At 39.0% G+C, this 15,904-nt stretch overlaps 1 protein-coding gene across 6 annotated transcripts in view; it reads right to left on the minus strand.

Moving 5' to 3' along the window:
- Positions 1-971: 971 nt before the first annotated feature.
- GEMIN8 (gem nuclear organelle associated protein 8) overlaps positions 972-15,904 on the minus strand; it is a 36,736-nt gene continuing 21,803 nt past the window's right edge. For all 6 annotated transcript variants that reach the window (XM_043537855.1, XM_043537853.1, XM_043537851.1 and 3 more), the window contains one exon: positions 972-2,894. In XM_043537855.1, the coding sequence (XP_043393790.1) occupies positions 2,638-2,894 (257 nt within the window). In that variant the 3' untranslated portion in view covers positions 972-2,637. The remainder of the gene's footprint in view (positions 2,895-15,904) is intronic.

Below are 15,904 nucleotides of genomic sequence, written 5' to 3' on the forward strand. Positions count from 1 at the left end.
ACAACAAGAATTACTGTAATAAAAGGCTTCAAAACTCCACTGAATTGCCTGTGTGTGGAGTTAGTTGGCTAAACATGATGCAACAGCCTGTCCCATGAAAGCTGGGAGATCTGTAGAAGGGAGCCTCTTTCCTGCACACCTGCAGATGAGAACTCCTCTCCTCCAAATCCGAGATGCATCACTCCTGCGGTGCATCAGGTGTGGGGCTGCCTCCTGCGAAACTCATGAGGAGTCAGATCAACCCCTCCCATAAAAACCTGAGAGAGAAATTAAGGGGGAGGAAATCTCCTCCCAGAGATTTCCCCACACTATTCCATCTGGAGAGGAGGGGGAAACAGAGAAGAATGTAGGGTTGGCCCCCCTTGGAACAGGTCATGAAACCTGCATTTAAATTCCACAGATCCACTGTAACTCCATTTTAACTGTCCCCTGGCAGCCTGCCCTCTCGCTCCCAGGCATTTCAGATCTATTTCACCTGGGCCTACTCCTCCTTTACAGAAGATCCCTTTCACGGAGGGGGCTCCACAAAAACATATACATCCCAAGAGTGTATTCCCTGGCAAGCTCTTCAGGAGCAGAGAAGTATGAGGGGGTGTACCTTCCACCCCAACCCCACTTGGATCCCTGAGCTAGCAAAATAGCCGCTGATGTTGCAGGGGCAGCTAGCTGAGTCCCCCATTCACATGGGAAGAGAGAGATCTGTACATGGATCTGGAAGGGAAGATGCCCTTCCCTCAAAAAGCACAGCAGCCCTCCTCACCCACTTTGCACCTTACCAGCTAGGCAGTGAGCGGGCCAAGGGTTCCTGTGAAGCCCTCATCTGCACCATATGTGCTTTTCACAACTTAACTAAGTTAAAGCTGCACCTGGCAAAGTGCAGCTTTCCCTGGCAAACAGAGAAAGCAAGAGAAGGTTTACCATACCTGGGCACTGAATAAAGTGTTATACAGCTGGGGCAGGGTTGTTAATAATTTTTATCAGAGTTTTTATGAGAAGATAAAAGTTTATTCTGTCAACCAAGAGCGATCCTAACAAAAACACTAATTCCTGACATTTCATAGTCGATCGCTAACATGCCATGACAAAATTTCAGTACACCAAATGCAGGATTACATTTCACAACCCCGACTTATTTTTTTTCCCTGTGTACGAACTTGCTAGTTCAATTAGATCAGTAATGAGTCTTGGGAGTCTGGAAGCTTTTAATTGCAAGGAGTTCAATCTTACCGCTTCACGTTATGCTAAAATGAAGTGGGTTCAGTTAGAATGAAAAAAAAAAAAAGTACTTTTGAAGAAGCTGTAACACCAAGTGATAAGAACAAGGACATTCAAAGTTAAATCTGAAATTTGTTCTAGTCTACCTGGATATAGCAAAGGGCAGAGAGATTAATGTGGTCTATTATATGCCACACATGCTACAACAGCTAGACCATATAGGCAAGTACAGGACATAGCTAGAGCAAATTAAACTGTTGGAACTTCAGCCTCAGCCTTCTCCGACCCAAAAACGGGTCACCCATGTTTATGACAGTTAAGATACTAATATGTTTCTTTGCAACCACTTACGATGTAGCATGAACATATTGCATATTACACAGAGAGGCCATTTAATCATCATATTCTTTATACAACTCTTTCTACAGAAAAATATTTGAAGTCCATATTACTTTGACTGGGTGCAGACTTATTTTGGTGCAAATTAAGTATACAATAGTGACACATAGCTGCCTTTCAGAAGGATTTTCACTATTACATATCCAGAGTACTCAACATTAAGGGCTCAATTCTGCCTCCTTTATTCATAGTGAGTATTGCTTACTCAGTAAGTTCACAAATCAGTGGAATTATTAGTTGAGGAAGGTGCTACCCAATGTGAGTGAAGGGTGACAGAACAGGAACCTAAGCCTCTCCACTGGCATGGTAGCAAAAATGTCTAATTGATTTGATACATAAAGAAAAGAAAAATTAAACCAAACAGTTGTATAATAAAAATAGCCAAAATTTCTTTTTTCATGTTTTCATATAAGTTTGCTTCTGAGTTGAAATTCTGCCTGCCAAGTTTGAGACTGGAATAAAAAAACTCCTGCCTTATTATAAAGCTTTCAAAAAGCATTCAAATGGCTGCGCTATAGTAATTTAGTATTTTGTACCTTGGCCAATTGACTGCAGGATCCCCAAATCAAGGATGAGAGTTCAGAGTTCACAACACTTCAAGCTGTACTGTGTTAAAGTTGATCTCAAGGCTACTACATTAAAAATAATAAATAAGTGGACCATTTGTAGAGATTTTAGTGTTGCTGAACAATCTTCCCAGCTCACTAAGTGCAAACAAACGCTATTTCATTTCCTGTGAGCACGGTCAAGGCAGATCAACATTAAATTAGTGAAAATATATATTTTAAAAAGAAGTAAAATTTCACTACCCCTACACTACAAATCAAGAATTTAGCACTTCTCTGTGGAGATGCTATAGGTTCTGAAAACTCTGGTAGACAGATTAAAAAGAAGAGGGGGAGTGTGCTTGGCAGGGTGGGAAGAAGAATAAGTGATGACCCCGGATTCATTTATTGAGCTGTGTAGCCCGACTGGGCACCCACAGCTGCAGCGCAGGACTGCTAGTACAGAAGATGATACAGCTCACAGTTTCAGAGGGATAACAGGCCAGTACTTGGGCTGCTTTTTATCACAGTTCCTATCAAAGGCAAGTTGCATGGCAGTCTCCATGGCTTGGATTTTGGCAGCACCCACACCATAGAGTTTCTTCATTTCAGCCATACGTCTCTCCCCGGGTCTTTCTGCAGGGGGTTGTACCGAACGTCGTGTTGTTAGGTGCAGGTCATGATCAGCTTCGACATACATGTCCTGGTGCTCGGCTTCAAGCTCCTGCTGCTTTCCTAGGGAAAAAAGAACCTCAGAAGACTTAGTATTTTATTAGGATACCACCCAGTCATGCTTTAGCTCTGCTGAAATCTCACCAGTTTGTTATTTTGTAAGTGAATACAGATTCAAATGCATGCTGGGCCCATGGTTAGACCTGAAGAACACAGACACTCAAAGTGTGGCTTACTGTTACATTCACAAAGCAAATTTCACATTACATATCATGCTGCATGATGTAAGAACACCACCGAATCACATAACTAAAAATTAAAAAGAGAACAAAGTGGTCTGACTTGAATCTTGAAGTTGTTGAGAATCTTGCATTTATAAAAACCAAAATTGAATCAGCTTTGCCTCATCTCTTCCTTACACATTTAGCATCCTGTCAAGGTGGAAGACCCAATGCTGGAAGTAATTACTTTGCAGCTGTGATGAGATGATACACAAAACAGCATAACTTTAGTTGAACCATAGCCAATTGTATCCAGTTACATATTCTACACACAAAGAAGGAACAAGCCAATATGTCATGCAAGTGCCAGCCATCAAGCGTATTGCGGGAAATACAGCTGTCAGTGCCATGTTTACACTCTTGCACCAAGTTCATCCCTTACTTGAGTTTTTCAAAGCACATACAGACAATATTCTCATTATTTTCTGTTTTAAAAACCCAGCAGCATATCAAACTATTAAATTGAACAGGTTTCAGAGTAGCAGCCGTGTTAGTCTGTATTCACAAAAAGAAAAGGAGTACTTGTGGCACCTTAGAGACTAACAAATTTGTTTGAGTATAAGCTTTCATGATGAAGTGAGCTGTAGCTCACGAAAGCTTATGCTCAAATAAATTTGTTAGTCTCTAAGGTGCCACAAGTACTCCTTTTCTTTTTATTAAATTGAAGTTACAGTAATTCAGACAGGTAAAACAGTTCTATTTGTTCTTGGAAATAAATTAAAACTCATCTGGAAGTAATATCTGGATGATTCCTCATCCCCAGCTCAGCTCCATGCAGTCAACTATAAGCTAATTGAAAAACCATCACTCCAGCAAGAAGATTAATTATGTTGTTAAAACAACAGGTCCAACATCGTGGGACAACTCCTAGACGATACACTCTGCTAGGTGCCGAATATTTCCAACAACCATTGCAAACAACAAGAGACGGGGGTGCTGGAACAATTATTATAGTGGGGGTCCTGAGAGCCATTGAACCAAACTGTAAACCCTATATTTGATGGAAACCGCTTCAAGCCAGGGGGTGTGACAGCACCCCCAGCACCACTAGTTCCAACACCTATAACGAGAGAAGAGTACTCAACATCTTCCACAACAGGGGACCTGTTATGAATAACTTATTTTGGTTTACTTATTATGGGAAGAAAAGACAAGCGATGTGTTTTTGTTCTCGTATTTAAACAATAAAATGTTGTTACAGGTCAAAATGTATTAAACACACACAAGACTCAGTCTGTGGAGTTATGGAGAATGCATTTTTTTTCAGCACTAACACTGAGATTAATCCCTAGTGAAACACAGAACACCTGGAAACCCCAAACCAAAGTTAAGTATCTTGATACATCTGTCTTGGAACATCTGCAGTTTATTTTTATGCTGGAAAGTAGTGTGTAGAGCAGCCAACTGACAGCCTGTCAGCCTCACTAAACAAATCATTCCTCACACCTCATTCACAGAAAATAGATATTTTAAACAGTATAATATGAAACTTCAACTCTGGCGTCTGTTTCTTTGCTGGAGAGACAGAAAGCTTTGTCTTGCCATTTTAAAGGTTACTGTATTTGTCCATATTTCTGTGGCAGAAGTAGAGGGAGAGTTTGGGGGACTATGAGCACACCCGTTCTATCTAGACGCTCCCCTTACTATTATTTTGTTTTAAAAGACATGTCTCCAAAGGGAAGAACATTCTTCTGTCAATACTCCTGAGGAAACACATAGATGAGGGTCCATATACAGTTAGAAACCTATAAGACGGGGTCAGCAACCTTTGGCATGCGGCCCATCAGGGTAATCTGCTGGCGGGCCGCAAGACAATTTGTTTACGTTGACCGTCCCAGTGGCAGTGGTTTGCTGCTCCCGGCCAATGGGAGCTGCGGAAAGCAGCAGACAGCACGTCCCTGCAGCCCACACCACTTCCCACAGCTCCCATTGGCCAGGAATGGCGAACCATGGCCACTGGGAGCTGCGGGGGACCGTGCCTGTGATGGTCAACATAAACAAAATGTCTTGCAGCCCGCCAGCAGATTACCCTGATGGGCCGTGTGCCAAAGGTCGCCGACCCCTGCTCTAAGGAATATCCTTTGATCCTAATCCCAAAATAAATCAATGCACTGCTACAGTATATGTTTTATTTTGTATTTATAAATGTATATCCCTTGATTTTTGAATCCAGGTTTACCAACCCATTTATTATCCCATAGCTCTGGTGAAGAGACTCCCCAAATCACTACATCATATAGTCTCAGATATTTAAAGCCCAGAGCCAATCCTGTTTAATACTCTGCAGAAAGAGGTCGGACTCAGAGGACATGCAAAGGGACACACAGCTTTTCACTTCTACGACACTTGTTCAACTTCAGCCCAAGACACTAGTGCTAAAAGGCATTACTAGCAGAGGTGTTTTGGGGCCTATGTGAAGTATGTTTGCGGTCTGAAATCAGTTATTTGTGGTCACAAAAGCTACCATCGTAATGAGCACTAATTACTACAGTTGTTGGAAATCTTGGGAAAAAGGCCAAGGAAGGAATGGATATATAAACTGAAGCATCTATAGCAGTAGTCTCTCCAGCACAGTGGGGAAGTTTGACTGCATTGCTCATACTGCACTTGCTCTGTGGAAAAATGGCAGACTTTGGTCTCAATCTGGCTCTTTTCACAGGCACAAAAATAAAAAGAACCTGCAAGAAATGTGCAATTATCCTTGGATCAAAAGATTTGAAAATAAATAACTACCAATGTACTGAATTTAAGAAAATGTTATAAACTGCATACTGTTATAATGTATATAGGTCAAAGAATCCAGCACTCCTCTGAAGCAAACACCAAAGTTAATCTATACATAAGCTAGCAGGGCTCACGAGGAAAGTTATCCTCAATCGAGAGTACTACAGTCCTCTCGCACTCTCAGATCAGAGCCTCATGGCCAAAGGAACTGGAGCAAGGAATACCTCTGAAAAAACAATTTACACAATTCTGAGTGGACCCTCTTTCCACTCCCCATAACTAAAATAAATATATCAAAGCTTCCCTTTAAAGCATTCAATTACTGGCAAGATTTTACTTTCTATTACAATTGTGGAACAATATTTTGCAAATGTTATAAACCAGGAAACCACCTGTGGTGTCATCTGGTTATGCTACGAAGAATAAACACGGCTGACATTTTTATAATTGCCGTTTCCTGGAATTCTCCCTCCCCCACCCCTAAAGTTACTTTTGTCTTAAAACCCATCTCTAGAATCAATATATCACTACTGAATACATTCCTGATGTGAGATGATCCCCATTTGGAAAAAAAACAAAACAAAAACCTGTCAGACCATTTTTCAGATACAGTAAAGAGGAGATTCCTTTCCAACTTCCAGGGTCCCAAATACACTTATTTAACTAACTTTCATGTGTACTGGGACACTACCAAGGTTTTCAAGCCTTCATTAATGTCCCACTAAAGCTTGATTTTGATTAGGAGCACAGAGTGCAAAAATAATAATGAAAAACTCCTATAATGATAAGTCACCCTGGTAATCAGGCACCAAAGCAATCCCTTTTTGCCTACACTGCCTGCTATAAATAATCATCTTTAATTTGGTAATGTATTAGATGAGACAAAATCTGCACAAATAAAGATAACTGCAATTCTACTGACTGTCACTGGCAGGATCAGAATAAGCTGCTGTTAGTTCAATAAGGATTAAGCCCCCCCTGCCCCTCCCGCCAGGCCTGCAACTGGGGCTCCATGTGGACACAACAACCCTCCATGTGCTGGCATTTGAAGGATGGGGGCCTAACCCTCCTCAAGACTTAAGAAATTTTTCCCAAAGGCCCTTAGTAGCCCAGATGACTTTATTTATCCTCATTTTAAAATAGCATCTACTTCTGTAATTTTGATCCATTTTGCCCTTCATTATTTCTAATATCTTCTAAGAAGCTTAAAGAGTAACCACAGAAGTTTACACTTTTAATTTATATTTTATTTATTTAATCAGGGCTTTGGAGTGGAGCCTGGAGCTGGAGCGCAGAGCAGTGGAGCTGCAGGTTTTTGCTGGAGCCGGAGCGGAGCCGGAGCACAGAAAATCTTGACTGCTCCAGTTTTTTTTTTTTTCATTTTCAATCCAAAATGAATTATATTTAGCAAGAAAGTCCTAAAGGTGCCAAAAAGTTTCAGATTGTATAACAACTGATATTAACATCTACTTTACCACTTTACGTAATAGGTCACAGTTATTCTCACTTTGGCCAAAATCAAGATTTAATGTACAGATACAAAATTACAAAGTTTTTTGGAGATATGTTTTATTAAAGAATCAGATAATTATCAGACATCCGGCAACACTGCAGACTGCTTCCACCCTTGTGCCAAGGTTAGGCGAGTACTTACTCGTGTAGATTAGTTAGATAAGTATGTGTTGATACTTCTTTTGTAAGGGGTGACCAATGAGACGTGATGAGTGCTGTGATTACGGAAAAGCGTAATGCAAGACGCAACATTTAAAGTTCTCACAAACAAGTATATTGCAAAAAAAAATGTGTTTTTTAATTGATATATTAAGATATCGCAAGAGATATTAACCACTTAAGCTTATTTCTCACACGGGCTCCCGTTACCGGTACATTTGTTCATTGTACATGCTCCCGTATCACTCTGGTGGACTTATTTTATATGTCATCTGTTCAACGGTCTTTTGGTAGTGTTGTTTGTAATTTTAAATTTACTGAAAAAATTTACGCATGCAGCACGCATATAAATATACAGTAAACATTTTTGCATAAATTAGGAGTGATTTATGTGATATATCCAGAGTGATTGGAAAATGTCCAACACAACTTTGGGGGTGACTGTTAGGTCATTTTAAGAAAAAACATTTCTGTGAACACGTGTCCTAAAATTCTTTCTAAGGGAGCTATAGTCCCTTCAAGGTGGTGATGAAAAGTTAATTTCTGATCAATATCTCAAAAACGCTTTAATATAAAGTAAAGAAATTATGTCTGTGTCTTAGCGTATTACATTATCCAAAATTATTTAAACCACAGGTGTCCCGAACTGGCGGTTGGTGGTTTTTATTTCATATTTCAAGAAAGGCTTGTCTTCGACTGCCCCTGGCTACAAGTGGTAATATTATGTTCCATAATAAGTTAATAATTTTGGTTATTATTTATTATTAAGTTTAAAATTTATGGTTCCAAAGTTGAAAAATAAGTAGTAAGTAAAATTGTTGTATCATTCTAAGAATCTAAGCATATTAACATTTTTAAACAGTTTTCTCAGAACTGGTTAATTATACAAAATAAATTAAGAGTACCCATTTTAATGCATGTTTTAGCATTAAATCATATTCCAGGGTCGTATCTGTTAAATAGTCGAAGATTTAAAAAATATTAAATAAAATTGGCCCGGTCCCCCGCAGTTCAAGACGCCTGTAATTTAAATAATTTTATTTGAATGATGTTATATGATAGAACGTTGGAAATAAACTTTAACGGGAAAGTGGATTCAAATTGCAAGCACAATCCTTTTCGTAAAGAGAGCAAATTTTTGGAAATATGTTTTTCCTTCATCAGGCTGGAAACATTATACAAGATGGAGCAAATAACAGGTTCTAGCTTGTATAATCTATTCAGGCTGATGAAGCAAAAACATATTTCTGAAAATTTGCTCTTTACTAAAAGAGCTTGCAATTTGAATCCGCTTTCCCATTAAAGTTTATTTTCAACCTTGTAACGTGTAGCCTCGTTACTTCCCAACAATTAATGTTGTAGAACAGCGATAGCACATACTAACGCTACGGCACATAGCAAATTTCATTGATATATCTATATTAAAGCGTTTTTGAGATATTAATTAAAAACTTGGAAAATATTTCAAATATTTTTACCGCAAAATTTCATAAGAAAAACTAACTTGCAATTTATAAATAAAAATGTGTATTATGGATATTAAAAATACTTATTTCATTAAAACTGAAAGAAACGTTAAAATATTAAAATATACTTAATAATTTTGTGTAAAAAGAAAATACGATAATTTTTGTCCAGAAAATCCAAAATAAATTTGAAGTACCTTAAGTGGTTAAGATATCATAAACAGGTACATTATAAAAAAATGTAATGTTTTTGTTCATTGCTTTTTGAAGATCATAACAAGACACATTTGCATGGGTAGCAGCACAAGAAGATTTGGCCATGGCTTCAACAAAAAAATCAAATCTTCCCCCCATGATCAATAGCCAATTTATGGAAAAGAATCTCTTTTGAAAAGCCCACATTTGGGCTTTTGGGAAAAACAAAGAAGAAATCGGCAACGTGCAAGGTGGAAAAGGAAGTGAATGGTGAGCTCAAACCATGTAGCTTCAAGACAAGTGAAGCAAATGCTGCGAAAAGTTTCAACCTTTGGCGGCATGTAAAACGTAACCATCCTGAAAACTATGCGGCTCTGGTTACAAAAAAGGACCAGAAAGCTGAGGCAAAACAGAAAGCTTATACGGCTAAACGACGTTCATCTGGCTCTTTGAAAACTCCTGGAGAAAAGATTTTTTTGCGGCGCTTCATCTGAAAAGAAACCCAAAATTGAGCAAACAAAACTTGACTCATATTTGAAGTCCTCAAAGGTTACAGTCACCATGGATGCCAGTACTTTCTGTGAAGGGCTGATGGAAACGGTTTGCTTGAGTTCAACGCTGCTCACTACCTTCAGGCTGAAGAACAAAGGATTCCAAAAAATTGCAGGTGAAATGGGTTGGCAGCTTGGTGTTTCGACAGGGCACGATGCGGTTCGTCATTTAGTTGTCAGCACAGCTGAGTCTGGTTGCGAAGAGCTCAAGAAAGCTTTGGAGCAAAAATTGTGCTACCTGAAAATGGATGCGGCAACCCATGGAAACAGAAATTTCCTTGCAATCAATGCTCAGTACTACGAAGAAGGAAAAGATAAAGCTGTGGTAAAAACCTTGGACATAATCGACACCATCACAATTCTTCGTACGTGAAAAGTCAAGTAAAAGCTATTTTAGAAAAATTTGGGATTAGTGAAATGCAAGTGCTGAGCATCTGCGTTGACAATGCAGCAAACATGATGTGTGCCGTCCAAAATTTTAGCGAGGATAATGAAACCATTTCTACCTCTGAGAGCAGGGATGTGGACAGAACTGAAGCTATTTTGCCTGATGAAGGAACTAAAGGAATGGATGAAATCAAACTCAACATGGATGCTGCTGCGCAATAGATTAATGACCCTAGCCTCATACTTCCAACATGGCTTCATGAAAATGACTCAAAAGTCCAACTGATGAGGAGTGGTATTCACACTCTTCAGTTGCTAATCTGGGATGGACTGAACAAAGAACATGCAAAGAAATTTCTGGCAAAAATTCGACAAGTCGTTGTCAAACTACGAACCCCAAGTATTCAAAGTGTTCTGCTTGATCTACATGGGGTAACTCAATCATTGGATACTGTGACTCGCTGGGGTTCAACATTTCCGATGACTGATCAGCTTCTTGTTTTTCAATCTTACTGTGAACAAGTGGCTGCTGCTGGAACAAGAGAACTCAAGTTAACAAAAGCTGAATGGGATGAAGAGAAGAACCTGCGAGACCTCTTGGCAAAGCCAAACCAAACAACTGTGAATCTTCAAGCTGTTGATGTAACCCCGGAAGTTTTAATGAAGGAATGGCGAAAACTGTCAAAATTCTTGCAAGAAAACAGTGGACAAATTGCAGAAGGAATTCTATCCTCCATGCAGAAATGCAAAGAGAAGCTTTTTGACAATATTAATTTCCTTGCTGGAGTTTATGTTGACCCCCGGGATCGGATTCTTCTTACCTCAAGGGAAACACCAAAGGCAAAGGAAGGGCTCCTTGATATTGCTTGACGACTCGAAAAACAAAATCTATTGCTACATTTGAACTCGGCAAAAGAGGTTGAAGAAAACGAAACACAACAAAAGGAGTCATCAACAATCAAATTTGCAGTTTCAGAAAGTTACATCCTTCAGAAATAACAGGCTGTTCTCAAACTTCTGTCTCCACTCTGAACTTGTTCGAGCATCCATCCCTGAGACGTCTTCAACCACCACAAGGAAATGGAGATAATTCAAACACCAATTCTTCAGAAGATGACGCCTTCGAAAAGGAACTGGATAAACAAGAAAGATGAATCGCAGAAACTCGCCAGCATAACTGTAATGAAGCATTATTCGAGACAAACTTTCGGAAAGATTATGAGGCGATGGAGTCTATTGGTAGGCTAAAAGTTAAGTCTGTTTTTGAGGCCATTCACCACCCACAATGCATTCAGGCTGCCTGTAGAATTGCTTCGAGCATGCCAACAACTCAAGCTACTGTAGAGCGACTGTTTTTAGCTTTAAAGTTAATTTTAAATGATTTGCGACAGGCTATGAAAGACGACGTGATTGCTGCAATATTTTTTTACAGAATGAATTATGAATGATTCTAGTTTGTATCATTGCCGATGACATTTAAATTGTTTTAAAAGTCTGAATAAAAATAATGTTTTTTCAAAATTACAGTATGCACTTTTTTATTTAGTTAAAAATTAATTTGAGTCGGCGTGTGGAGTGGAGTCAGAGTGGAGCTCCAAATCCCTGATTTATATATTTTTATTTGGAGAAAGATCTGTATGGAGAGACTTGTATCTACTGAGCCTATGCAAAATGACAACTATTCTCATAAAGACTTCTCCATAACTCTTTGGGTGGAAACATTTTGCACTCTGCCATGTTTCTGGGTTATGGCCCATTCAAACGATATTCTGGCAACAGACCACAGCCCTGCTCTTCAGAAGAAGTGGCAAACGGCTCTTCCTTGACTGTCTTCCAGTTTCCATTATAGATAGCAGATTATTCTTTATAAAAACATTTCACTTTCCTCGGTGTTTTTCTTTTGTGATGTCTGAGGAGTATTCCCGTTCAGTGTATTTGTCTGTTTATTACAAAGATAAATAATAGTCTGATTTCTGAGCTTCCCAATCCACTCCTAAATATAAGCTGGACATGAGCAGCATGTTGCATTCCCTTTTTACACTGAGGTTTTTAGTTCCTAGTTCTAAAGAGAAGCAGTCCTCTGGTGTGCTAATCTTCTACCCATATGCTGCTCCTCAGTTTGAGAGGCTGATTCTTCCACAGGTTTTGCTAGGGAGCCATAAAACTATAGCAAACTTCTATGTGATCTTTTCTGAGCTGGCAGAAACAGGTTATTTTATCATAAAAAATATCAATCACTAACACCAGCTAAACCTTTAGGTACAATTAATAAATACCTTTGTATAAAAACAAAACAAACTTTAAAAACTGAGGGTTCTGTACTTGGGATCTCCAAGGTATTTAGCTTTAGCTCTTTAGAAATCCCAAGGAGCTTAGCAGTTCCACACAAGGCTGAAGCCTCAAGCTCTGCTCCTGCAGCAATGCAGAGCTTTGCAGAATGGCGCGTCAGTCAGTGGGAGCCTGGGAGATGCAACCAATTTTCGGGTAAACCCAAATTCAAACAAATTGGGATTAAACAAAAACAGTCTTATTTATGGGATATGGTTTCTTTGACACAGGTGAGCACTAAACAACGAGAAGTCCTGCACATACGTACTAAATGAGAAAATATGATGCAGCGTGAGCAAGCCAGTTCCAGCTGTGAATTACCTTAGGTAGGCTGCATCCATGCTTAAAATTACCATTAAATTCAAATGGGCTTTTGCTTGCAGAATGACAATATTAGCACTACAACTGAAAATTTAATGAAACCCCGCCCCTCCCACTGAAACATGATCTCCAAGGGAGATCACATCACTGCTCAAAGGGGAGGATTAGGACTTGTCTACACAGGGAAATTGACTGGCATAGCTATAGCAGAGTAACCATTCTGCTACAGATCTGCTGGTATAAGTCCCATGTGTGGACACTATTCTGGAATAAAAGTAACTTTTTTCTGGAATAATTCCCCATGTAGACAAGCGCTCAGTCACTGCCATGGCAGCCAACCACAAAATGGAACTAACAAAAAGTGTCCAAAGGATTGTAAACCCAGGTACCTTCATGCAGAATAGTTCTAACTCATCTCCATCCCTACTAATAACTGGAATAAATATCAAACATTTTACCATGAGCTTGGCTTAAATCTATGAACAACACAACTCTTAAGAAAAAACAGTTTCACTGTGGATTTCAACATAAGAAATAGGAGCAGACGTGTTTCATTGTCAGTCTTGCTGTAGTCTGAAATCTCACTGGGGAAACAAGTAGGAAAGAGTCCAAAGAGTACACTCCTCAGAACGGATGTGGTTGTAATAGGCAATCTGTTACAGCAGACACAAAACAGATTTCCCAAATCAAATGTATTCAATTCAGCTTATTTCCTTTTGTTATAACAGACACTTTCTTAGCTTTTCTAGAGCTTTAGGAGAAGGAAACTGACAACTGTAGAAATAAGATGAAATCACGACCAAGATATTGAGTGAATGTAAATTTAAAAATTTAAATATATAATAGTTAGAAACAAGGAACTGAAGTCAGAACTCTTGGGTTCCATTTCCAGATTTGCTTTACAGTAGTTATAATGTTGGCAAGTTACTTATCCTCTCTGTGCCTCAGTCTATTGATCTATAAAATTAGTAGAATGTTTTCCTACCTCACAGGGAATTTTGGAAGGATTAATGGTTACAAATTATTTTGAAATCCTTGGATTAAATGACTTGTAGAAGTGCAGAGTAATAGGAGATTAAAGAAATGAATTTCTCTTTTACAAATACCATTAACAAATAAGGACTCGGTTCTGATCTCACATACCTGCCCAAGGATCCAAGATCAGAAATCAGAGTAACAGCCGTGTTAGTCTGTATTCGTAAAAAGAAAAGGAGTACTTGTGGCACCTAAACTTCTGCAGTTTCCACGATATGCTATGCATCCGATGAAGTGAGCTGTAGCTCACGAAAGCTCATGCTCAAATAAACTGGTTAGTCTCTAAGGTGCCACAAGTACTCCTTTTCTTTTTAAGATCAGAAATGACTCTCAAGATTTATTGTTTAGTTTGTTATCAATCAAATGTTCACACTAGCAACACTTTACATTTCTACTGTCCAGGATCCGCAACTAAACTGCCAGTCAGCTGGTTTATGTTTCCCCCTTTTACCTTCCACAGTTCACAGTTCTTAAATAATCTCATACTCCCAACTATAACATGAACTCAAACAAGCATTACTACATATACAAAACCAGCTTGGTTGGCAGTAAGTACTTTGAGTGAAAGTCTGTTCTAGAAATTAAAGACAGCTCTAACAGAATCCATGAGCATATCTCTCTGCTACACATGGACCGATTCACACTGCATACATAATGGACTAAAGCATCTAGAGTCACTGAGGCATAGCATCATTTTACAATGTTAAAGTGACCAGAACCAGGTCATATTAGGCTGTACTATTCACCCAGTAAGACACACACACTATTGGAAAGGATATCCAGAGTCTGTACGCTTAAGTCACGTGACAGAATTACAACGTCAATGGGCTACTGGCCATTACTTTGAAATTAGCGCAGGATCAGGCTCTGGCAGCTGCTTTTAGTAAGGATCAAGTCTACAGCAATAAGATTAGATTCAGACCAGCTGATTGTGCACTCCTTCCCCTCCCCCTAAAACAATTCCAATCTGTCGCTGATGGTAACAATGCTGATAACAGACAAAGACACCAGTGCTACGGTAAACAGAGAGATTACTTAAACCAGGGTAATGCGAATGTACTTTATTATCTGCTTCATTACAAAAACAACTTGTATCAGCCTCTTAAAGAAATTCAGAATGCCCAAATCCAAAGGTGTTTTATTTTTAAATCTGTTTTGCCATTGTCAAAGATTACCATCTATGTTCTGAGTAGAGTTGTGAACAAAGATTAAGTACATGTGCTACGAAATAAATGTTTCATACCTGCACAGAACACCACAGACAACTGAACAGTACTGAAAGGTGAATTGTGAATCTAATCCCAAACAGTATTTTTCCTGCATTACTTTCTAAAAATGTAACTCTCACAAGAGCGTATTAAATTGTTGAGCTATATTTCCCAACTCCAGCTACAGACAGGGACCCTGAAGTGAAGCTAGTTTTACTGTTTGTTATATGAATGCAAATAAAATAATAAACAATGGGGAAATGGTTACTCTTTGCTTCAGCAAAAACTCTCTTCTTCAAGTGTTTTTGGGTAACATTTTGTAGCTGTCATGTTAACCTTTTCTTTCTTTCTTTCTTTTTTTTTTTTTTAAAGAAAGATACAGGAACTATTCACTGATCTTTTAGTTAACTAGCAGTGATCCAAGTAACTGTTACTGCAGACACACAGAATAAAATAAATTACACTGATCAGGATTAAGCTGGCCTCAGCAAGTTAAAAAAAAACCAAACAAAAAACCGCCAAAAGTCCATGCCTCTAGGCAACCAGGGCAAGCTGCCTAACCTGGCTTGTCCATCATTTCATAAGGGGCCTCTTGAGAGAGGGGTCATCACACTTTCCAGAGTGGCTCAGTTGATCAGAACTTTGGTAGCAAGGGATTTGGGATTTTTCCTCAGACTTTCTTCTGAATGTTCTTGATATTTTCCTCTGCTATTATATTATGGTAGCTGACCACCCACCAACTTCACTGGTTACTGGTCAACAAGTTTGGCACTCCACGCTGCTATAAAAATTAACTCAAACAAGGAGAAACCTCCTGCATGCCAGGAAGCAAAAGTCCAGACCAGAGTATAAACTAAAACATGGTCTCCTAGTCTTGATACTGTCTTTCATCTACCAGGGCATCTT

Source organism: Chelonia mydas, chromosome 1 (assembly GCF_015237465.2).
Source record: "Chelonia mydas isolate rCheMyd1 chromosome 1, rCheMyd1.pri.v2, whole genome shotgun sequence".
Lineage (NCBI taxonomy): Eukaryota > Metazoa > Chordata > Testudines > Cheloniidae > Chelonia > Chelonia mydas.